Source organism: Astatotilapia calliptera, chromosome 2, assembly GCF_900246225.1.
Source record: "Astatotilapia calliptera chromosome 2, fAstCal1.2, whole genome shotgun sequence".
NCBI lineage: Eukaryota > Metazoa > Chordata > Actinopteri > Cichliformes > Cichlidae > Astatotilapia > Astatotilapia calliptera.
The window spans coordinates 26,781,373-26,804,476 of record NC_039303.1 but is presented as its reverse complement, the minus strand read 5'-3'; the positions used below and the strand labels follow the sequence as shown (position 1 = coordinate 26,804,476).

Here is a 23,104-nt window from a genome sequence, read left to right as displayed (position 1 = left end):
CTATGCGCTTATATACCATAAGGAGACTGCTGTACATGGAAGCAGGATATATCCATATGTTAGTGAGGATGCCATCGCTCTGTCTCATTAGCAGCAGTGCTGAGGCCCTGAGCTGCTTCTTGTGCTCCATTGGGACAGCTGATGAGGCCTGACTATATGACCTTTAACAACCTAATCAACTTTTAACACCTCGCCTACTGCCTGCCTTATTGCCATTCTTCTCTCTACCATTCACCGGGCGCTGCCCCATCCCATATTTCTTCTTTTTTGATAAGCAGTAACCTTGTTTTGACTGATCAGCGGTCCATGTATGAATGAAACAGCATTGTAAACACATGCTGCTGCAGTCTCTGGAGGCACGTAGGGATTTATTGTAATAGGCTATCTCCCTCCTCACTCTTGACCTTCCCTCTACTTATTTTTCTCCTTTCCTTATCTCTTACTGTCTTCTTCACCCCAGTGTTGGAGAGCTTGGGATGTATAGAAAATAAAAGAGAAATATCAAACCATGCAAAATTAATGTACCATGTGGTAGGTAGTTAACTGTGTCGCGTAATTAAACTACAAAGGAGAGGTAATTACAATCTGTTACAGTTACTCAGAAAAAAGAAATTACAGCTATGAGTGAAAATGATGATTACACATGCATATATAAATATTTTTCTCAGTGCATTTTTTGTTAATGCTTTTGAACAAAGCGGGTCGGCGCCATCAAGGGCAGGATAGCTTATAAGGAGATGGCTTTACGTCTAGACACGCTCCATTTATCTGGCAGCATGCTCTTAGAGTTTGAGTTTTGTTTTTGAAAGCAAGCAGCCTGCCATGCCTGTAACCAGTCGACCACACGGCAGGTGGTCATGTCATCAGACGAGAACACCTTTCAGTGCTGAAAAGTCAACAGTATTTTCTTTCAGGAATAAGGAAAATGCCAGGGGTGTCAAACATAAGCCCCGGGGACCAGAATGGGCCTCACACAGACTCCAATCCGGTCCACTGGAAGGCTTTGGAAAATGCAGACAAGGTTATAAAGGATGGACTTTAAACTGTAAGTTTTGCAGCTTTCCTCCTGATAAAACCCTCACCCATGGTATTTCATATTAAGTAATAGATAAACAATGAAATGACAGTAGAAGTCTTGTTTTATTTTTTTTTACAATGGGTGCAAAAATGTTGTTGTTTTTTTTGTTTTTTTTTTATTTTTTTATTGGAAGTGACATCAGAAACAGCAGCATGTGACATCACGTGATGGCGGAGCTTCAGTTCATCCTTTGTCATCCTTTTTTTTTTTTTTTTTTTTTTTTAATAGGACAGGGGGAAAGAATGAAAGAAAGAGGGGGAGAGGAAGAAAGAAAACCAAAGGGGAGAAGAGACGGTGAGAAGGGGGGGAAGAGAGAAAAAAACCCAAAAAAAACCAAAAAAAAAAAACTCCTGGGTCACCTGTATGGAGAGAAAGAAAAACAAAAAAAACAGGGGAGACAGCAAACAACAAAGAGCAACATAATAATAATAAAAAAAAAGCACCATCACAATAAACTAGCTAGTCATAGATATCAATAGTTACTAAATAATAAACGATATTGTGCAGCACGCAAGATAGACAGCGCACAGTGTGCTTTGAGGCAGCAGCCAAGAAAGCTGTAGTCCGCATCTGTGAATACCCGTGTGTACACCTGTGTGCATACCTGTGTGGATCAGCATGCTTGCATTCCAAAGGTTTCTCCATGTAATGATCTGCTAGAGAGTGTGGGGAGCCACAGCCCTGTCCTCTATGGTATCAAGCAGGTATGGAGGAGATCAAAACTCCAGACATCCAGAGGCCCCCAGAACACAAGAGACCAAGGAAGACCCACAGAGGGGCAGCCGCGCCACTGTCCCAGTAAGAGCTGAGGAGAGTCCCAGATGAGAGCTCATTCAGCAGCCGCGGAGCAGAAGCCAGGGGGAGTTGCAGTGACGTGCCCGTGAGCTCCGCCGGCAGCCAGCTGTGCCTGAGTGACCGAGCCCCAGGTCGAGAGGCCGGGGGCACCCCACCTCCAAAGTGGCCCGAGCGAGCCCCAATAAGCGGCCGCCAAGGAGTGAGCCGGTGTGTGCCCGGACGCCCACCCCCAGATACAAAGAACCACCAACGCACCGATACCTGAGGGAGTCCGCCACTGGCAGGGGAAGTGGTGGTGGGTGGAGATAGGCCTCCAAACCTTGGAGGGCCCGAGATGTCCCCAGAGAGGTGGCGTCTGATACCCAACCTGACATATAGACACAGACATACAGGCACACACAGACACAAACATCCATTCCCACCCTCATGCTCTCATATGTACTTCACACTCAACCGACGTGGAGACAGACATAAAGGGACGCTGTATACACGATCACACTCCCCAAGCGTACTCTACGAACCGGGTCTAGGTGCCCCCGCCCCTGGAGGGGGGAACTGCACCCAGACCCAGGTGGTGTTACCCTTTTCCCTGCGGTGGGGAGAGGCAGACCGCCCCGACTCCGCAGCAGCAGGGAGGCCCCACACTCCAGACCGCAGTCGGACGGCCCACTCCTCCTAGCCCCCCCGCTCCAGTAGGCCGCAGAGAATGGGGGTGAGAGAAGACTCCAAACCTCCCTCCACCCACTCATTGTAGTGTTGATGCATGTGTGTTCTAAGGTGCAATTAAAACCCAGGAGGGCATGGAGCTACCTGCCAGAGAGCAGCAGGTAAGCGCATGGTCCCTCCTGCTAGCCCTCAATGTCTACATGTATTTAAAATTGAGAGGTGGGCAACGACGCCAGGGGTGAGGTGTACACCCTGATGGTAACTTGGACTCCGTGTATCGTGCCCACCCCCAAGATCCTATATGTATGTGTAATGAGGGTGTGAGTAATGTGAATGTCTAAGTTGTGGGATAAAATTGAGGCAGAGGCAGCCAGAAGGGGACAGAGGGGGGGGGGGGGTAGTCTCCTCTGCATCCTGGTGACATACCCCTACTCCAAGGCCCTGCATGTGTGGGTGGTTGTGGTGGAGCAGGAGGAGGGAGGCAGCAAAAATGTTTTTAAAAAAAGAGTATGTTCTGTGAATGAACAAAAAAATTCCTGCCTTATAATTACAGGACAATCTAGTCAATGTGCTACCTGAAAATCTACCGTAATATAATTTTACAGACTTTTACAGTCAAAGACTCATGCTGCCAGATTTCTTTCTTTAATGTTGCAGAATTTCTATATTATGTAGGAAAACTGAGATGTAATGTTGAAAATGGGCTTCTTTTTCTCATATTGAGATATTTTAGGGATTAAATGTTGAACGTGTAAACAGTTAAACTCCTTTACACTGACAGAAAGGATGGGTTTCACTGGTCTGGTCCACTTAAGATGAAAGTGAGCTCCATGTGGGGCATGATGTAAACTGAGCTTGACATCCCTGCTCTGTGGGTACTGCAGAGTAAAGCGTGCTAATAGAGGTGAAATGCTTTCAGCATCAAAATGCTCAAACCTGGAAATCATCGACAGCTCGCAGAGAACTTTTTCAGCTTTGCTGCTCCGTTTAAACATTTGCAGTTTGTTAACAAGTTGTATAACTCTGTCAAGTCTTCAAGTTGTATTTTTTTACAGCGTAGCAGTTCTATGCAATCTGTCATATTTTGCATTTGAAAAGTAGCCTCAGTCCATTCCTGTTTCTGCACTTTATAGGAAAACAAACTAAATGTGTTTTTTTTTTTATTGTTAAATGCTGCGTATCTAAGTCATTTAATAGTCCACTTATCTGCAATCTCCGCCTGTTACAAAGTGCATACGTTTCCATAATCATTTTAAATAGGAAAAATCACTTTGCTGCGTCCAGGGTAGAACACCTCCTTTAATCTGCAGCAATTTCCTGTATATCGATCATTTCCGCACATATAAATGATCCCATTGTCAGAAGCTTGTATTAAATCTGCAATTATTTTAAATAAATCCTCGAGAACACGCGATGATATAAAAGAAATTATGTTTCTATCTGTTTAATATTTTTTTAAAAAAACACCCTGAAACCTGACATAGGGGATTAATGTTGCAATAACAGGCACAATTCGCTCAAGTCATTTAATGGAGTAGTTACTGCGTGTGATTATTACGGCATTTGCGAAAACAGAGCAGCAAACAACTTGAAATGAAATGCAATAGTAACAACAGTAAAACAATAAGGCCTTAATGCTTCTGTATTGTGTCCACAGCGGCTAGAAGTGAATGAACGCTTACTTAAACAATTTATCGAGCTGCGACTTTAACAGAAATTAAAGCGGTATTATGCTGCATTGAATTATATTTCGGCAGCTTTTCCAACAAGAGACCAGAGATCTTACTTAGCTATTCCTGAAGACACGGAAAGCATTTTATCCAGGGTTAGCTAAAGAAAGACTAAAAGCACAGGTTTGGAAGTCTGAGCCCTTATTACCTTAATAACTAAATAAGTAAACATTAACCGTAATCAAAGATATTTAAAACGGTGACGGTGCACGCTAAGGCCATGGAGGCTTGGATTAAATCCCATCATCAGTGTCACTCATACTATATTTCAGCAGGCTTGCAGTCATTTTAATAGGAAGATAGCATTAATGGCTTGAGCGTTTTCCTGCCATACACTCCTGGGCCTGCACCTTCATTTTGGAGTATGCAGAGGCCTGAGGGGGTAACAGTAGCTACAATTGTCCAGATCTGTCTCTGCAGGTTGTGCTGCACTGATAAAGATCCAACTCTATAATCCTGATTCATAGTGAATCTTTACCTATCAGATGCTTCCTGGGCTCTCCAGCAGCCCGTGATTGACAGTGATTATCTCAAACGCAGGCTGTATCTCTGCCATCACCGTGGCCGTGTCAGGGGGGTTTTAGGTGAGGATGTTGGATCAAATACAGCAGCAAACAGCTGACAAGGAAGGTGCACAGTAGCAGAGGCGCGTGTAGGAAACACCATTGAATTAAGATTTGCAGATAAGGAATCTTTTTTTCCCTCCCTCTCCATGTGTCAGAGACAAAATCATTGAGATTTCTCCTCAGCAGCAGCAACAGCAGCACCGGCCTAACCTGCAGAGCACGCTCATGACACGAGTTAGCCGGTGTGAGCTTTGTGTTGAAGAGGCAGCTGAAACACAAACAGCGGGACAACACGGGAAGCATATGGTGCTAGCGATGCAGCAGTTGTTGCTGTCAAAAACATAAATGCTGCTGAACACTGTTACTGCAGGTGCAAATTAGCAACACTGCTAATGTGTTCACCGTATTCGATGTCAGTCTTGTATTTCCTGGTCTAATTGTATGAGGGTTTGCATAATGGCCTTTGTTACAGCACGGCATTAAAAGAAAGATTAATACTGTGCCGCCATATCGACCAGCTATAATTGCAAACACCGATGGCTCACTCGTTTAACATGTTGGCATTCAGCAGGCGGTCATCTGCAGCAGTCTTTGCAATGTGTTCATTTGGAGCATTTATCAGAAGACGTGGCAACACGAGTTGATGCAAATGGTTCGATGAAAAAGAGTTTTCTGAGGTTTGCTTGGCCCTCGAAAGAGGAGAGCTCTGACATATGAGCTGCGAGGAGGCCCGCTGACCATTTGACAGAACAAAGCTCGCGTTTGTGAGACAGAAATGGAAGGAAGGGTTGGAAGGGAGTACCTACTTCTTCGTCTTCCTGTTCACAATAGCAGGGCAGGTCCACGTGTGTTAAAAAGCTACTTAAATTCTCAGTGTCATTCACGGTGTGGCTCTAAGCACTAAGGTTTTCTTCCCAAATTTAGAAAACCTGAAAGACGAGTCCAAACTGCTTTTACTGTGTGGGTCTGTGAATACAGTATGTGATATTTTTAAAATTCATGATGTGTGTACAATTGTGTGTGTGTATTGGATTTGTGCTTCTCTGTAGTCCTACCACGTAGTGCTGCAAGCTCACGAGCTCGGGAGTATTACCATGAGTTGCGTGTGAGGCAGGTTACTCAGCCTGTCTGCAACCAGTGAACCTGCTCTGAAACCGTATACCTGCGCTGAAAACAGGAGTCGCCATTTCAGCGCTGTCTGTTTGGATCAGTGTTCCCTGTGGCACTATGCCCTCTTTGAGAGCTCCTCTGTTGGGGATCTATTCCTTAGCCCCTGACTCCATCCCTCTGTTGGCACAATGGCCCCTTTGTACCTACATATACTACTGCTGTGGGACCTTGCCTCGTAGTTTTTGGCAATTATACACAATCCCACTCCATCTATCCCCCTCGTTGCCGCTTCATTGACGAGAAATGCAATTGGATCGAGGAGAAATGCGGTGAAACGGAGACCCGGGAAGAGGCTTGCAGGAATTAGATTGTGGCGCTGATAAGTTCCATATAGAGCAAGTAAACATGTTCTTATCTTGTTATCCAGCTTACACATTAACACATGGCGCGTGTGGAGGAGGGTTTAAAAGGATAAATCAAATTCTAATCATTCTGTTTGGCTTTTTCCGCTCGCTGCTCTTTGTCTCTATTTCAGTTTCTCATCGTGCAAAGGACCCCAGCCCACATGCAAGAACAATGGAGGGGGGTCAGAAGTGCTAGCTATTTTCCTACACCTGCTGAATGCTACAGAAATGAGTGCACAGTGATTATGTGCCCTAATGTGTGGTGTTTAAAGAGTGGTTTCCCGCAGCAGAGTTAAATGGTGGTGCCCTCTGTGAAGTATTAATGATGTGGATGGATGAATCAGGTCGGCACAAACCTGTTGACGGCAGCCGTGGCGCTCTCTTAAAGCTGCACCCAGACATCAGGCTTAACCGCTTGGCAAATTGGACATGCTTGTTGGCTGTAGCTCCAATTTATGTGCACTCTCTATTGCAGTTAGTCCATCTTCATTATTGAAATGGCCTCTCGTCAGGTCTTGACAGAGTGGTGGAGATGGTAAAGGGTGGAGTGCGCGTGTGGTGGTGGGGGCACATACAGAAGAATCATGAATAATGTGGAAAATAAACACATTTGAAGCACTGGCGCTGGCTGGCAGAAGGGGTGTTGGGAGTGTTGTTAAATGCCTGGCTTTCATTTTCTCTCTGCTCCTCTCTCCCTCTCTCCATGTGATTGTATGTGCAGCCTCTGCCAGTGGATGTTGATGCTGATCCTCAGCCTTGGGGCTTTATCTAACACACATGCAACCGAGCATAAACACAGACACACACACACAAGCAGCTCTCAGTGCTGAACTCTAGCAGCACCTCTGTGGCTTGACCAGCATCCCAGCTGTGTGTTGTGTCACAGCCATGCTGGAGACACATTGCTCGGTGGCCACAGCCTATATTTAATAGGTTGCTGTTGTGGCTTCGCTATTCACCTCGGGATCGTTGCATTGGTGATGGCCGATAAAGCTGAGCCCAGCTCAACCGCGTCATCCCGTTTGGTGGCGATATCCGCTTCCAACTCGCGCATTGTTGCAGGCAACACGTTTATTGCCGGATGTCAAATTTCAGCTCCTCGGTGAGGCGAATTGATAGGAGATGGCCTCAAAACCATTTCGTAGCTCTGTAAATGTACACTTAAGCCCAGGCTTTGGGTATAACAGTGCTTCTCTTTGAAGAGAAGAACAGGATCTAACTGAGTCTACCTACAGGGTCCCTGTACCTGCTGCACACATGAGTAGATGTGATGGCTCATGAGGTAATTACCCACTGAGCTGGTCTGTAAGCTGAAGCAGGGGTTCCCTTCAGGTAGCGCTCTCGCTCAGGTCAGTGAACAGCTAATGACATTTAGAAGAAATAGGATGAAAGAGGTGGCAGTTGGTTGTAGTCAGCCACACACTACCTTTGTCTTATTGTCTGCCGTCTGTCTTAATCTCGCAGCCACCCTTTTCACACCACAAGGAGATCGTGTTATTAGATCCCCTCCCTGGGCTCATTTGTCATCCTGCAGCACCACTCCTCTAGAGGAGGACTGCAGGAGAGGAAAAAAGAAAACAATATAAGCAGGCAGGAGGCCACAACATCAAATGTTCATCATTTACCAGCCCAGAGTCTCTCTTATCGCCATTATTCTTTCACAATCACAGCAGATTAATATGCTTTCTTTTTGTTGCCCCTCTTACTGTGTCTATTTTTAAAAGGCCGACAAACTTCAACCTCTCTTCTCTCCTCTACCCTTTAACATGTTATTTTGTATTACGCCGTACCCGGCCCTCGCACGCGTGTACTCTCAATCATCCCCCACCCCCACTTTTCACCATCACTTGCTACAATAAAAAGTATTGTCAGTGTTCACAGTTTGCTGTCACCGCCTCAGTCACATCTCTTTAATCTCTCCTCTTTGAGCTCCTTCAGATTTCGTGCTGCTGAGGCGCACGAGAGAGAGAGAGTCAGCTAATTACAATAAACAAATATGCTCAGAGCCGCCTATGTAAGGTTGGCATAGGTTAACAACTCTGCTATAAATGTTAAATGAAGCTTAAAATAGGATCGTATGGCATACAGTTGCCATAGCGATCCAAGCTGCGATTCTTTGTGTACTTTCGTGGTTGGCAAAGTTTAAATTAATCTTAGACACGAATCTGTGATACGGAGAAGAAATGAGTGATTGTTTGATGCCCCAAGGGCCTGTTTGATGCCTCTATCGCGTTTGGAGCTTTTTCTTGAACCGCCACAACTTTGTTTGTCTGTGCTTAGCGTCGGTCTTTTGTTGTAATGAAATCTAATGCACTGCCGTTGATGCCTTTCTGCCTCAGACGCATGGCGGTCGCCCTTTTTTACCGATTGCCTTCTTACTCACGTCTCTTTCTATTTCTCTTTGTCTTTCAACAGGTGGGACAGTCAAAATGATGCGTGGGTGGTGCAGCGTTGAGCCGTATTGATGGATGTGTTAACAGACAGCAGTCTCACATTGATTGTGAAGACTTCAGAACCTGAGAATCCAAATGCAGTGGAGAGCACAGGTAACTATTCAGGTATAGCTCGTTAACACAATGTTTTTTGTGTTTTTTTTAAGTAACTCACATGAATGCTAATTTTGCTCTTTATTTCTCAGCTTTAAACATTTAGAGAAACTTGGTTGCAGAAGAGAGGTTTTTTTTTAAATTTGCCCAAGAATATTTAAGCACTCATTAAAATAAACGAAAGCTTATTAACAACAGTTTCTCTCACAACACATTTAAAACTTTGAAAAGACAATTAGTATTAGCACATAGCACAGAATTAGCGTTCCTTGAATTAGCTTTTCACCCTCAGTTTTAAGCTCTTTTACAAGATATGGGGAGCGTGAAACACATCCTGTGTGTTTTTTTTTAACGAAAAGTGGAAAAGAATTATTAATTGAAGCTTTTTAAGCTGTTGTTAATCCTCTCTGCTTATGCTTCCACAACGCAGAAATATAAATCTATCTTTTCTCATAAAAAGCTGCAAATATAAAAGTGGGTGGAGCCATTAATTCTCTCACACACATTTATTAGCATCGTGAAAACAAAAGGTCTGCATCATTGTTTTAATAATAACTGTATTGTTATTTTATTTTCTTGTTATATTTCAGTTTTGGGCTTCTGTTTTTTTTTCTCTGCAAAATCTCAGAAACCGAAACCTTGATTAGTAATTATATATTTGCAGGAAAAAAGGTTGCAAATGCTTTGAAACTGCTACGATTTCTACACTGCGCATTGTCGTCTGAACTTCATTTACTCTACATAGTTTCACTTAACTCTTTACCCCTTGAAAGCCTACGAGGAGTAACCCTTGAAGTTCCTGTCTGACCTGAGTGGTTTCTGTCATATTTCAGGCCTGCCTATATAACGCAATGACTTGTTGGTTCCTAAGAAGTTAGTGAAGGTGGTCCCTGCCTATGCAGCTACCCTTGAAAAAACGGTCTTCAAACCACATCTTTATTGATATAAACTGAAGTGTCAAAAGTCATCATTAGACGTTGTCTAATGGGGAAAGGATTAATCAGTAACACACAAAAACATGCATTTTTGGAAGTAAGGGAATTTCAATAATACAAACTCGCCCTTATGGGGGATAGTCAGATGAGAGTCAGATGTTGTGATTAAGGAACACCTGACTCCAAAGAACGTCTGCAATTTGACGTTGGAGTGCGAGATGGAATTGAGCCTGTCTCCAAATAAAGACAAACATCTGGTTAGTGCCAAATTCTGCCCTCATGAAGAAAGAACCAACTTTCACAGGACTTTAAGAGGACTTTAGGAGGAATGTTATGAAGATGGGCATAACTGTGTCCAAGTCAAGGAATTTTAGGACTTTTGTAGCTTTCCTTGCAAATATCATACCAAGGGCACCAGAAGAGAGACAGCAAAACACCTTCGGAAAGTTATACAATTTGCTAAATTCACTTGTTCCCTGTCCACTATGAAAAACGCACACAATTATTTATGAATTAGTCCAGTTCGATTTTGTTTTTTTTACTTTTTGCAACCACATATCAATTTAGAAATCCTGGTATCTCCAAAGGGTTTACAAATGTTTTCTTCTGAAAGGTATATGAGCTACTTTTGCTGCTGCCTTATTCACAAGGGGTCTCCACAGTTGCTAGCTCCACATGTTTGATTTGGCAGAATTTTTATTTTTGTTTTGCACCAGATGCCTTTTCTGATGGAACCCAAAGGGATCTGCGTCTCTTTCCTGGATCAAACTGGAGAGCTTTCAGTGCTAGGCAAATGTGTAAGCCATTACAATATGGGGTCACTTTTCTTTTAGCTGAATAAATGGTTTTTAAAACCAAATCTAACTCAAAAGAAATCAGATAGCAGTGCAATCTCTTCCTTTTTACTGGACAATAAGCCCTACTGCTGCTGTGCATATTCAGTCATTCACCCACCACCTACTTCTCCCCATAGTTTCTACCAAGCACCACTGATCCTTCGATGAGGTTTATCTCGGTGTTTCAGCTCTGGTCAGCCTCAGTTGGAACTGAGACAGATTATCCCCAGCACTTGCCTGCTCCTTGAGAGGCAGCAAGAGGAAAAGAGAGCAAGAGAGACGAGGAGAGGTGGAATGAGAGCATTAAAAAAAATACAGGAGAGAGTAAAAGCAGCTCCATTGAGCAGGAATAGGGTAGTTCTTTGAGGAGGATGGCCATGAATCATGCCGCAGTTACTCACCACTTATTACGAACATCCTGTACTGGCCGGATTGATCCCCCCCCCCCCCCCCCCCCCACACACACACACACCCCACCACAACCCCCACTACCATTCACAAAATGTCATATAGTGGAGATGGAGCAAGCGGCTTCTGTGGCTGGCCTACCAGCTGGATGACTGAACGCCCCGGGTGGCTGAGCTGCAGAATGGCTAGCTCTGCATTTTACGATTGTAAAAGCCTCCATGTAATGGGGATAAGAAGCAGGAAGTTGGAAGGAAAAAAGGGTGGAAGAAGGGATGAAAAGGGGGATGGAAAAAGGAATGCTTTCTAAAAGCCATGGCAAAAGGGGAAAAGGCCATGTCAGCTGTTTTCATTTGCATTGTGTGTCATATTGTGATATCTGAAAAATGTGTTCCTTTGGCCATTCCTTTGGAGAAAATGCATGAATTTAATTTAATTTAATGTCAGTGACAGGTGTTTCTGTTATTCTTAGGCTTTTCTGCTTTCTTTGCTTTATAATGTAGCTCTAATTGGAATGTAATTAAAGAGAAAAAAGGCATACACGTGTATGCGCACGTGTGGCATCTGACACACTAATAGATAGGCACACAGGCGCCAACTAGTCTCTCCCCTCATGTCCATGACCGTGTCCCTCGGCATGGGCTTGTTACCGTGCAGAGCTGCCTGGCACAAAGCAGCCTGGGCCTACCTCAGGTGGACGAAGCCCCGAATGTTATGGCTAGAAAAAGAGATGTGTCTCGGAGAGCTCCGAGTGCTAACTGGTCTGGTCTGGTCTGGTCTAGTTTGGCAGTGATCGGGCTGTCTAGCATGGCTGGGCTTGGCAGTGTTGGGAATCAGAAGATCACCACCACCTGCCAGCAGCCGGGGTCCTTCCATATGCTCAGTGGTGAATGTCCACGCCAGATTGCATGAGCCATGTCACATCCAGCCTCGGTTTCTATTCGAAGAGCTTCTCTCCCGATAACACCATTAGAAAAGTACAGCCGTGCTTGCAGGATCTCAGAGTGTATAAAGCTTGTTTTTTCTTTTTTGCTACTCTTTCTGTAAGCTAAATATTGGATTCTGGCAGCAGCGACTATTTTGGATGTGTATCTTGTTTACATTTGCCAGCTCAGATATTGTAGTAACATTATGTTGTACCATATCAGTGAATAGGAAGCTGCCGATCCCGCCTTTGACCCCAAATGTCAAACTCGATTTGTCAGCTACAGTCATCGCTGTAAGACCCAGTGTGTGTGTGTGTGTGTGTGTGTGTGTGTGTGTGTGTGTGTGTGTGTGTGTGTGTGTTTGTATACCTGTCTGACTGACTGATCTGTGGCACATTCTGAACAGCTGAAGAGCTAATGGTCCAGCTGGAGACAGATGGCCTCTCGATAACACTATACCCCCAAGCCAATACTCACACTCTATCACTCTCCCTCTCATACACACACACACACACACACACACACACTTTCTGCCCCGCTCAGCACATACAACACACACACACACACATTGGACAGGATAGATTGTTAATCCATTATAAACCCCGAGGAAACACATTTCTCAATATGAGTTTAATGTTTCACGGCAATTTTGACCAATCTTTCGGCGATATTTGGTGGCAGCTTAAGTTACACGTGAGCACAGAGGGATGAAGGAAGTTAATAACCTCTTTCCCTTTTCCTGTAACTTCCTCATTTCGGTGGCTTTGCACCTTTGTAGGGCGAGCGATAACTAATCTCTGCTTTATATTTGTCTTGTCTCTGCGTGCTGGAAATCTGCTCTGTTTACATGTAATTCACGATGAAGTGTGCTCACGAATGGAAAGCGTTTCCTTTTGTAGTCCTCCTCTTTATAGTAAGCGACCGTGTAAATTTGCTAGTATTCTATCTTAAATATAGAAAAAGGGTATCTGTCATGACTCTCCGCAGAGAACATGTGTCAGTCCCATGCTTTAGCTCTGAGGTCATTTTGGCTCACAGACTGAGAGGACCTGATGGCGAACGCCTCGCTGTGATGCTTCTGCAGCCTCTGACGAGTTGCTGCTATAACAGTTCTCTGACGATGAGAGGGAAAGAGAGGATGGATATTTCTCTAGAGGCTTTCTTCATTAAGAGTGACAGTACCGTAGTCGCATGCTTTTAGTAAGCACTGTGGCTGCTCCGGTGTGTCTGCAGGCCGCAGACCCATAGAGACCAGCTCTCAGAAATTTCATTACCTCATTAAATCACTCTCAAATCATATCCATATTCAAAGATTTACTCACCGCCAATACAGCAACGCTGAATACGGTTTGCTAAGCAGTCTTCCCCTCAAGCATTTATCACTACCTCAATAATGATTAGGCGCATCCATTCTAAAATGGGGGTTGTTGCTAGTTAACCTCTGTGAACACATTAATTGCTGTGCTAGGGTTTTCAATTTTATTTATTTTTTTCTCTCCCTGGCATCGTTTTAAAGAATATCTGGAAGGCAGCAGCTTGGGATTATAGAGGGAGGCAGGTGTGGATGGTATTGGTTATACAGTCTCCAACATATGGGCCTGTCGTGTCCCATGTGTACATACCTGCCTCCGCTGCTGTCATCTAATTATGCAGAGCAAACACAGCGATCTGCCTGCTGCTGCGAGCCACTCCTGCGAGTTTTGATTGTTACTCATCAGATGGATGTCTTCAACTGATTAAGACATTGTCACAAGTGACCTGTGGAAAATCACCAAAATCTACTTTTATTTGAGTCATTGTTTCGGTCGGTCTGTGTAATTTAATGGTATCTTGTTACTTAAAAGCTAGTAGATCTGCGTCTGCACAGAAACACTGCAGGGTGGGGGACATAAAGCAAGGTGGCTGCATTAATTTGATCTCGTATATACTGCTCGGGCAGGAACGACAACAGGCTCTTTGCATTATCACCTGCAAGCATGTGATACAATTGCTCGTTTTGTTCTGTCAAATAAGCCAATTAAAATTCTTGCAGCTCTGTATATCTTTCACTTTTGCCAGCATGCTAACATTACATAAAGGTGACTCCATTTCATCTTTGATCTTCTTTTTGTTTTAAGTGCTCTCAGAGTTTGGTGGGATTTCTTTATGGCTGTGTTGCTACTCGCCGAGTCTCAGCTTTCACATGTGAACATCAAGCAAGTAATGAGTAAGGAATTGTCCAACTTGACATTGCTAATACCTTTTATTGAATCTGGAACCAAAACTGAATTATTAATGTTTAAGGCTGGCATCATGAAATGACATTTTGAGCTCTAGGGGGTTAATTGACACTAATTGCGTCTGAGCAGCTTAGAAGAACGTCGGAGTAACTAAAAGAACAAAAACAATGTAATTTAACTTCACACTTACATTTCAAAGAGCTGAAATCTTTTTTCTTTTTTTCCCCCTGCAGGGCTATGTGAGCAGAGTAGCAATCTGAGTCTGTGCGGGCTCGTCGATGCTGCTCTCCCTCCGTCCTCGCCTCCACCTGCCGCAGAGACTTCACAACAGGCCTGCCCAGCGCATCAGAGGACCACTCCTACATCGCCAGCCCTCCCCTTGCCCCTTGGGACTGAGCCCACTCTGGGCCTAACAGTAGCCCCTTCCTCCAATGACCCTCCAACTGTGGTTCCCCATCTTCACCACACGCCCGCTCCCTCATCACTCTCTAGCCCAGCTGTAAGCTCCTGGGCGCCAACAGGAGACAACCAGAAAACGTCCCTTCCATTACCCGTTGCCCTCCCTCTATCAGCGACAATGATGGAGCCTGGCACTGCGTCTGGCCTGACGGAGGAGTGTCTTCTTCAGCCTAACCGAACTTGCCTCGGCTGCTTCATTGAAACACGTGATGCCACTGACCCTAACGCCATCCAGAACACACCCCACGACCCCACCGCCAACCCTGACACGGAGACTGGTCTAAGTGTAAGGATAGGGGATGTGAGCCGAGAGGACTTCTCTGACATCAACAACATCAGCATTCAGTGCCTGAGCCACGCGGGGGAGGCAGTGAGTCACTATGGAGAACAGCTCCTCTCTGACCAGCTACTTAGCTTTCCTCTGCCAAAAGCCCCAGGTGAGGGCAAGAGAGGGGATGCAAACAAAACAACAGGGGACTGCGATGACCCCGAAGATGATGCAACAGCTAAGAATTTGTATGAAGGACTGTTACTAGACAAGGTTAGTGGAGAAGAAGTTCTCCTGGCTAACGCCAGCCAGGACTGGGGCTACTTTGAGTCTTTTATCAGTGAGAGTAAGATGGAACTGCTGGACCTTTGTTCTAAGAATGAACTGTCGGTCAACCTCTTCTCAGAGGAAGATGTCGACAATCTGTTTGACGATGAAGATGACGATTCAACATTAAGCAGTGATGTCTGTTCGCTCAAGATTCGTTATGAGTCTTTCCAGGACAACATGAGGGAAAAAACAAATGTTCTGCAGGAAGAGACGCAGTTCAACTTCTTCCCCAGTGTCCTGGCCAACTGTGCCAAGAAAGAGGAAGGAGCAGCAGTCTTGAGGAGAACCGCGGAGGATCTTCAGCCCAAAACTGATGAACTGATCCTGGAGGGAGCACAGGAAGGAAAAGCCGGGGACTGCAGTGCTAGGAGTCCACTTGATGGTTCCCACGGCTCGCCTATGTCCACTCCCAAAGTCAGCTACCTAATGGACTTCAATTCCACAGAGGAGTCAGGGGAGTTCAGTGATGACAGCTCCTGCACTGGCTCGTCCTCAGACACCCTGCAGGAGGGAAAGTTTAAAAAGAGCCACTCAAAGAGATTCCTCAGTCCCTCGAACCCTCTCAACTATGGCTTGCGTTCCAAAAGAAAGGTTCGATACAGCGATGATTACTTATATGATGTCGACTCGCTTGAGAGTGAGAAAAATGCGGAGAAAAAGGAGAAAGCCCCTGCTGGTCAGAAAGAAGAGGAGGATGTAGACTGGTGCCCCAAAAAACGCCGGAAATCCTGCCGCAAAGAGCCACCTGTGGTCATCAAGTACATCATCATCAACAGGTTTAAAGGGGAGAGACTCATGTCAGTGAAACTGGGCAAGCTGGACCCTGTGGATGCGACTGTGAGCTTAAATGCCGACACAGTAAGCAAATATGAGACACTGGCTCCTCTGAAGCATTTCTGGCAGGAGAAGCAAAGAGAGAGACAGGAACAGCTTAAGCTGGCTGCCAGAGATAAACAACAACGCGGTTTTCATCTAAACGGACGCCACCATCGCCCTTTTAATTCTAGTCATCCCAAAAGGAAATACAAGATTGCAAACCGGCTTAAAGTTCAGAGGATTCACACTGTGGAGCAATCAGCAACAGCACAGTCCTTCCCTCTCTCTGATCGGGGCCAGGGAGGTGTCACTAAAGAAGAGGCCACCCCCACGGTAGGAGGAATAATAGCAGCCACAGGCCTCCCAGTCACATTAGACACAAACTCCATCACACACACAGTCACAGCCAAGAGCCGCTCCCAGGAGAGGGAGGAGAGGGAGGGGAGGAGATTGGGAGGAAATAAAACAGTCAGGATAAGGAAATTCAAAAGCGAAGCCAGGCTGAGGAGCAAGAAAATAAAAGAGGCAGAAGGAGAGGAGGGGAGGAGTGTGACGAATGAAACGGATGCCTGTGTCACTGCGGCACAGATTGAGGACCCCACTGCTGGGTTAGATGAGGCAGGCATTAGCTCAACTACAGTCAAACCACATTTCTCTGACAATACCGCCACCGCTCAAGCCGCTGAGGAGAAATTCCCCTTTGTTTCATCCACCTGCTCTCCTGACAAAGCTGCCTCCTCCTCAGAGGAGGTGGAGACGGGTGTCCCTGTCATCCCGGGGGGCTACCTGCAGACCCTGTTAGATGCCACAGACTCCTCAGGTGGAGCAGCTATCTCTTATTTCCCCCAGCAGTCCTCTAGGCAGCAGTATTCTCTTGGGCTGTCCCTGGAGGAGAAACAGTTTTCTTCTCTGCAGCTCGCTCAGAGCTGCGTCCTCTCGCCTCCCTCTGAGTCCGAGCTCCAGCAGTCTCCTCAGAACTGCCCCAGCTTCCCCCAGATGTGGCACCCACAGCTCTGTGCAAGTCACAGCCAGAGCTTTGGGTCTGAGACGCCCGAGACTCCCATCTTACCCAACAACTTCCCAGCTGCTGTTCCCCTGAATGACAGTCTGCCAGTGTCTAACTACAGCCAGCTGAGCCCTGAGGCTGACAGGCTGCTTTATGAGAAGAGCTACCTGAGTGAGTCTGGGCTGCAGCCCGGGGCAGATCTGCAAGTGTGTCAGTCTGCCTGCGTGGAGGGCCAGGTGCAATACCAGCGAGGGTCCCTGTGCACAGACAATGGCAGGCTCATCAGCTATGACTCAGTGGGCTCTCTGTCAGCCTCCTCCAGCAATTACAGCTCACTCAGCCTCAAGTCTTGTGAGCGAGAGGGTGAGGAGGAGGGCCGAGACAGCTTCTTAGCTCATTGCAGTCCTAAAGTGGTGATTCAGCAGAGTGTGGATGCCCTTACCCCACTCAGGGAGTCCTCAGACCTGCTGGATATCTCTAACTTCACCCCTGACAAGTTTAGGCACTCATCACTCTCAGAGCTTTCCCCTCCTGAGACCCCAAATCTGTCCCCTCAGGTTGTTGGGCGTGAGATGAAGATGGCAGGAAATGTTGGAGAATACCAGGATGTGAATGATATAAGCATGGACTGCAATAGGGAGGTAAAGTGGAACTGTGATGTCATACAGCAACAGGAGCGCACGGCAAGCGCATACCCGGTGGAGGACAACCAGTTTCCGCTACACAACTTCAACAATCAAGATGTCTTAGGTTTAGATAAAAAAGAGATGGCAGCTACAGAATTTGATGAACAGAATGGAGCGAAAAGCATAAAGTCAAAAAGGAAAGGCAGCTGCAAACAAACAGCAGGAGGACAGTGCCCGAAAAAGGTCCGGGCTCCGAGAGCCCCCAAGTCAGAGAAGGTCAAGACTCCCAAACAGAACTCTCGCTCCACCAAAAAGATAAAGGCCATGTTAGAGGGTAAAGCAGCAAAGAACCAGGCAGGTGGCACAGGCCTGACTGACAGTAGCAGCACTGGGGACTGGCCTGGCACCGGATGGTCGGAGAGTAACAGCCTGGTGGGGGATGACCAGAGAGAATTTGAGGAGCCCTCCAATATTCTGTCCAACATTGTCTCTGGCATGGCTGAGGTCCAAAGGTTCATGATGGCCTCCATTGAGCCACTGTGGAACCCCATGTCGGAGGCCTGCATGCCCTCTGAGGCCAACAGTCTCAACCTAAAGACCCTCAAAATCTTGGCAGGTACTGAGGCTGACCTGAAGAAAAAAGGAGCTGTGCTCACAGGGGCTGGGAGAGGCAGAAAGGCAGGGGGGAAAGGAGGCAAAAACCAGGCCAAATTCAACCCCTCTCATTCTTTATTCCCTCAACTTGCTCTAGGCTGTAACATGTTTGATAAACCCAACTTTATTAACCCCGGGCCTGCTCACAAAAAGCTGTACCGCCACAAGACGAGTGCAAAGTTCCCTCGGATTGAGACACTGAAGGGGAAGCGAGCTGAGAGAGACCCAAATAAGGACATAGCACTGATGACCTCTTTTGAGAAACTGAGGTAATATTTTGTTATCAGCTGCTGTTGTACCCCCTCCCCTCCCCCTCTCACTTTCCCCCACTACCTGCTCAGCCCTCCCTCCCAAACATACCTACACTGACGCTATGCCAGAGCTGCATGAGTTCTACGTTTCCCCCCTGACTACTCCCACTTCCTTTTAACCCCCTGAAGAGGAAATTAATATCTGCATGAGAAACTTCTTGTACTTTGCAAACTACCTATTGAGTGATTGTGTCAAGCTTGATTGAGATTTGAAACGACCATGGCTGCATTTTTCTTGCTTTTGTTGTTTCTGCTTTGTTTGTTCTTCTTATAGTTGTTTTTTTTTCTTTCCTTTTTTGTTTGATTTTTGTCTGAAAAAGAGAAATAAGCCTTGAAAAAAGTTCTGTCGCCTTTTTGAGGAACTTTGTTTTTGTATTTTCTCAGCAGAACTAGCTTCCCTGAATTACATATTTATTTCCCTTTTCCCTAAAGATGTAGCTATATACATAAATGCATTGAGTGACATCTACGCACCCCTCCTCCTCATCTGTTTTTGTATGCAGAATATGGATGTCCTGTTGTTGCTGTCCGTCATACACTGCCTGGCTCATTTCAAGAGGGAAACCTTCAATAAATGAGCCCAATTTAAGCCCGAGACATCTTAAACACGAGATGGGACCATTTTGTATTGATGACATATCAGACATTGTCTTTTCCCCCCCCTCAAAGTTGGAATGGCTACCCCTTTCCTTTTGTCAAGTTTTTGTTTTCTTCTTCTGGAGTTTAGAGGAACTGGTTATCTAAATTAACATTTTTACGCCTTGCAAATTCATAAAAGCTCCACCCTCAGAGTATTTTTGTCAATGTTGTTGTACAGGGACATGCAATATTTGCAAAAAAGAAAAAAGAAAAAAAAAGAAAAAAAGATAATTATAATCTTAAAATCATTGTGCCAAAAGTAACAATGCTGTGTAAATGACCTCTTATATATGTGTGAATATTGGCTGTTCCTCTTTTCTATCCATTGGGATATTGGCTGCTCGGGTTGGAGACTCCTTACAGAGACTTGCAACTACAGGAATTCTTTATTTGAGACTTTTCTCTCTCTTCTCTGATGAAAGGCACCAACAGCTGGCAGTGGTACACCACCACTCACTAAACCAAATCAGAAAGACTCTGAATTCTCCTCGTTTCCCCCCACTTTGTTTGCCAAATTCAATTTACCTCAACATCGCCTGGCACTGAGAAGCAACAAAAGAGAGGCAAAGGGGAGATCTGCTCTGAAGGCTACTGTAGAGGAAGGAGATGAAAAAAAAAGAGAGAGAGAGCTGTTCAAATGAGCTTTCTCTGGACCAAGAAGAGTGTAGCGCAGATGTCTGAGGGTAAGCAAGAAGATGATTTGTCATTTGGGGCTGTGCCTCACTGAAAAGCTGTTTGTACTGGAAATTTAAGGCAGTAGAGATTCTGATGCGCACATCAGTCGCGAATGGACATTATTGCAGTCAATGTGAACGTGAAAGCAGTTTTCAGTACAAATAGAAACAGTAATCTTGTAAATGAAGGAAAGCATGTCTTTGCATTCACTCCATGTGGAATTTTTACTTCTATCTTACCTGAAAAAAAAATGGTAATTTAAACAGTAACTTTTCTTAACATTCTCATGTAATTTATTTCATGGCGCTGCCGTATTTCAGTCTGATTATTTAGCTCATATTTCCCATAATGTCCATAATGTTTCTTTCTTTTCATTCTACTTCATTTTACATCATTGACTGTCCTGATTCATGGGTCAGAATTCTGGCAGAAAATATTGTGACCAGAAATTTAAGGCTAAATACAGGCACAAATTGAAAAGAAATATATATTATATACATTGCGTCTATCTGATCCAGCGTATTCACAGGCCATTGCTTTTAATTACTTTGGGCTCATTCACTACCTCACAGCTCTGAAATAAACATCTAGAAAGCCACTTAAAAATGAACCATACAATCACGCTTAATCAGTAATAAAATCGCTTTGATTTTATACACTAAACGAATTTCAGGAGAAATGCAGATCCAATCAAACACTTAGTATATTGTGTAGAAATATGTGAAATTAGTTTCACTGTCTTTTAAACAATGTTATCATTTTTAGCAGTAATTACATGAGACTGCATGGAGATGTACGGACAAACTGATTGACTGATTGATTGATTTTAAAACAGGCCTTGTCACAGTGGATATGGCTGTTCTGACACACAGGTTATATTAATTGATTGCTTGCATACGGCAAGAATCGTAATCAATCTTTCTGTGTCTCTTTTTTTTCTCTCTCTCCTCTCTGCCATGATCCTTTGTTTCTTTTCTATAGTGTATCAGGGTTAGGACCAAGACAAGCTGCTGATGGGAAGCTCCACATGGGCTGCAAGCCCATTTAGTCTGCCTTCTCTCATTTCTGCCTATTGTCAAATTGAATGTACTTCTCTGAGTTCATAAATTTTCTTTCTTTCTTTTTTTTCGGTTTGTTTTTAAAATGTGCCACTGTTGAGCTGCCTCATGTTAATGGTGCTAAGAAAGCTGACAATTGTTTTCTTTTCTTTACCGTTCAGTTTCGATTTCTTTATTTTCATTTTTCGGTATGTTTCATTTCACCAGTGTTAATGAAAAAAAAAAAGAAATGCAAAATAGATTAGGTTCCTAACCCTCTTTATGAATGTATATTATAATGTTATGTTTGATGTATTCACTTCATGATTCTTTGACACTGATTGGAATTACTTTTGCTCTTTTCATTAAAAGATTACCGAGCTTTATATATACTGTCTAGAGTTGTTACCAGAAGGAATCTTAATGAACTCTTGACACTACAAAATCTTGTATATTTTTTGTGTGCCAATTTGTAACATATTTTGTAAGTGTATATTTTTCTTAGAAAGTGCTGTGAAGTATTCGTGTGTGTGAGTAACCTTTTATGCGCCTCTATGGGCAGTGGAAAGGATATACAATGACAAGTTTCTGGTTTTAAAAACCAAAATATGAAAGTATCAACAGAAAACTAGAAATATTTACATTTTGTTGGGAGTTTTGTAATAAGACCATGATCTTGTTGTGAGAGTGTTGTGTTACTGTGCAAAACACAAATAAGCAAAGAAAAAAAATGAAAACTTGGAAAAAAATATAATTTGTGAACAATTTGCTGTTTTATAGATTTTCATGTAAATTATTTGAGTATTATTTTGTTTTTTTTGTTTTGTTGTAACTGTTGCAAAGGTTTTAAATATTTGTGATCAAGCCTGTATGGTGATAATGTAATATTGGTAACTTGCTGAGTTTTGTAATAATGTTTATGGAGTAAATATACAAATTAAAATAAGATTTTGAATGCTGCTTTCTGAAGAGAGTTGGGTTGTGTTTTTTACCACCCACTTATTGCTTTTAAAAATGAGCTACATTATATTGGAGTAAATTTGCAATTCGCTGTTAGCTTCTCTAGCTTATCTGCTAGGTTTTACTAGCTTCGCTAGCTACTCTTCACTCCAGTAGGTTATTTAAATCTTATTTTAATTGAAATTAAGATTTTGAATGCTGCTTTCTAAAGACAGTTGGGTTGTGTGTGTGTTTTTTTACCACCCACCCATCGCTTTAACCAGGAACTACATCACATTAGAGTAATAAAGTAGTAGTTGTACAAATCTCGATTCTGCTGTTAGCTTCTAACAGCATCTTTAGATTATCTTCACTCTACTAGCTTTTAATTTAATTTAAATAAAATTTAAATGTATAACTTAAAACGGTATTTTTTTGAGAGTTGGGCTGTCTTTTGTTTTGTTTGTTTTTTTACTACTCACCCATTGCTTTCAAAAGGAACTACATCACATTGGAGTAAATTTACAAATCTCTAATAGCTTCTCTCCTGGCTTTTCTAGCTTAGCTTCACTCTAGTAGCTTATTTAAAGCTGATTTGAATATAGTACCCATCCATTGCTTTAACCAGGAACTACTATCACGCTGGAGTACATTTACAAATATTCACTCTACCAGCATATCTGCAAAGAGCTTCACTCCATTCAAAACACAATTAGTAAAGGTTATGATGTGGAGTATTGTGGAAAATAAAACTAATATTGCAGACACTACATGAAGATGTCAAGAGTAAAGGCCACGTAGCATTTCTTCAAAGTAAATATTCCACCTTTCCCTGTGATACTACTAAAATAACAGTGATGTGGATAAATCTGATCAATTCCATTCAGTTTGTCCGTGCCACAAAACGTGTAAATGTAAAAACAACCTTAATAATTCCAATTAGTCTTTCCCTGGTTGTTATATTGGACGATTCTTAGACGAAAGTCGTTTTAATTTCTGCACAAGTCTGGCTTTGGCTCATGTTATTTTAATGTCATATCTAATTAGCACTCAGGGTCAGGCATTGCTAGAGTGACTGCTCATCCATAACTCTGAGCTGGGCTGCTGTGGTCCACACTGCAACTCATT

At 44.0% G+C, this 23,104-nt stretch overlaps 1 protein-coding gene across 5 annotated transcripts; it reads left to right on the top strand.

Moving 5' to 3' along the window:
• Positions 1 to 8,586: 8,586 nt before the first annotated feature.
• Positions 8,587 to 21,787, top strand: nexmifb (neurite extension and migration factor b). 5 transcript variants are annotated; one of them, XR_003274345.1, is made up of 4 exons: positions 8,588 to 8,907; positions 14,450 to 18,644; positions 19,190 to 20,008; positions 20,982 to 21,787. XR_003274345.1 is itself a non-coding variant. In XM_026191020.1 (3 exons), exons 1-3 carry the CDS (start codon positions 8,814 to 8,816, stop codon positions 19,428 to 19,430), a joined length of 4,518 nt encoding a protein of 1,505 aa, XP_026046805.1. In that variant the 5' UTR covers positions 8,588 to 8,813; the 3' UTR covers positions 19,431 to 21,787. The 5 variants fall into 5 exon arrangements, 4 of the variants coding, with proteins under 4 accessions (XP_026046811.1, XP_026046805.1, XP_026046791.1 ...); XM_026191020.1 differs by having other exon boundaries at positions 8,588 to 8,895; positions 19,190 to 21,787; XM_026191006.1 differs by having other exon boundaries at positions 19,190 to 21,787.
• Positions 21,788 to 23,104: the final 1,317 nt, after the last annotated feature.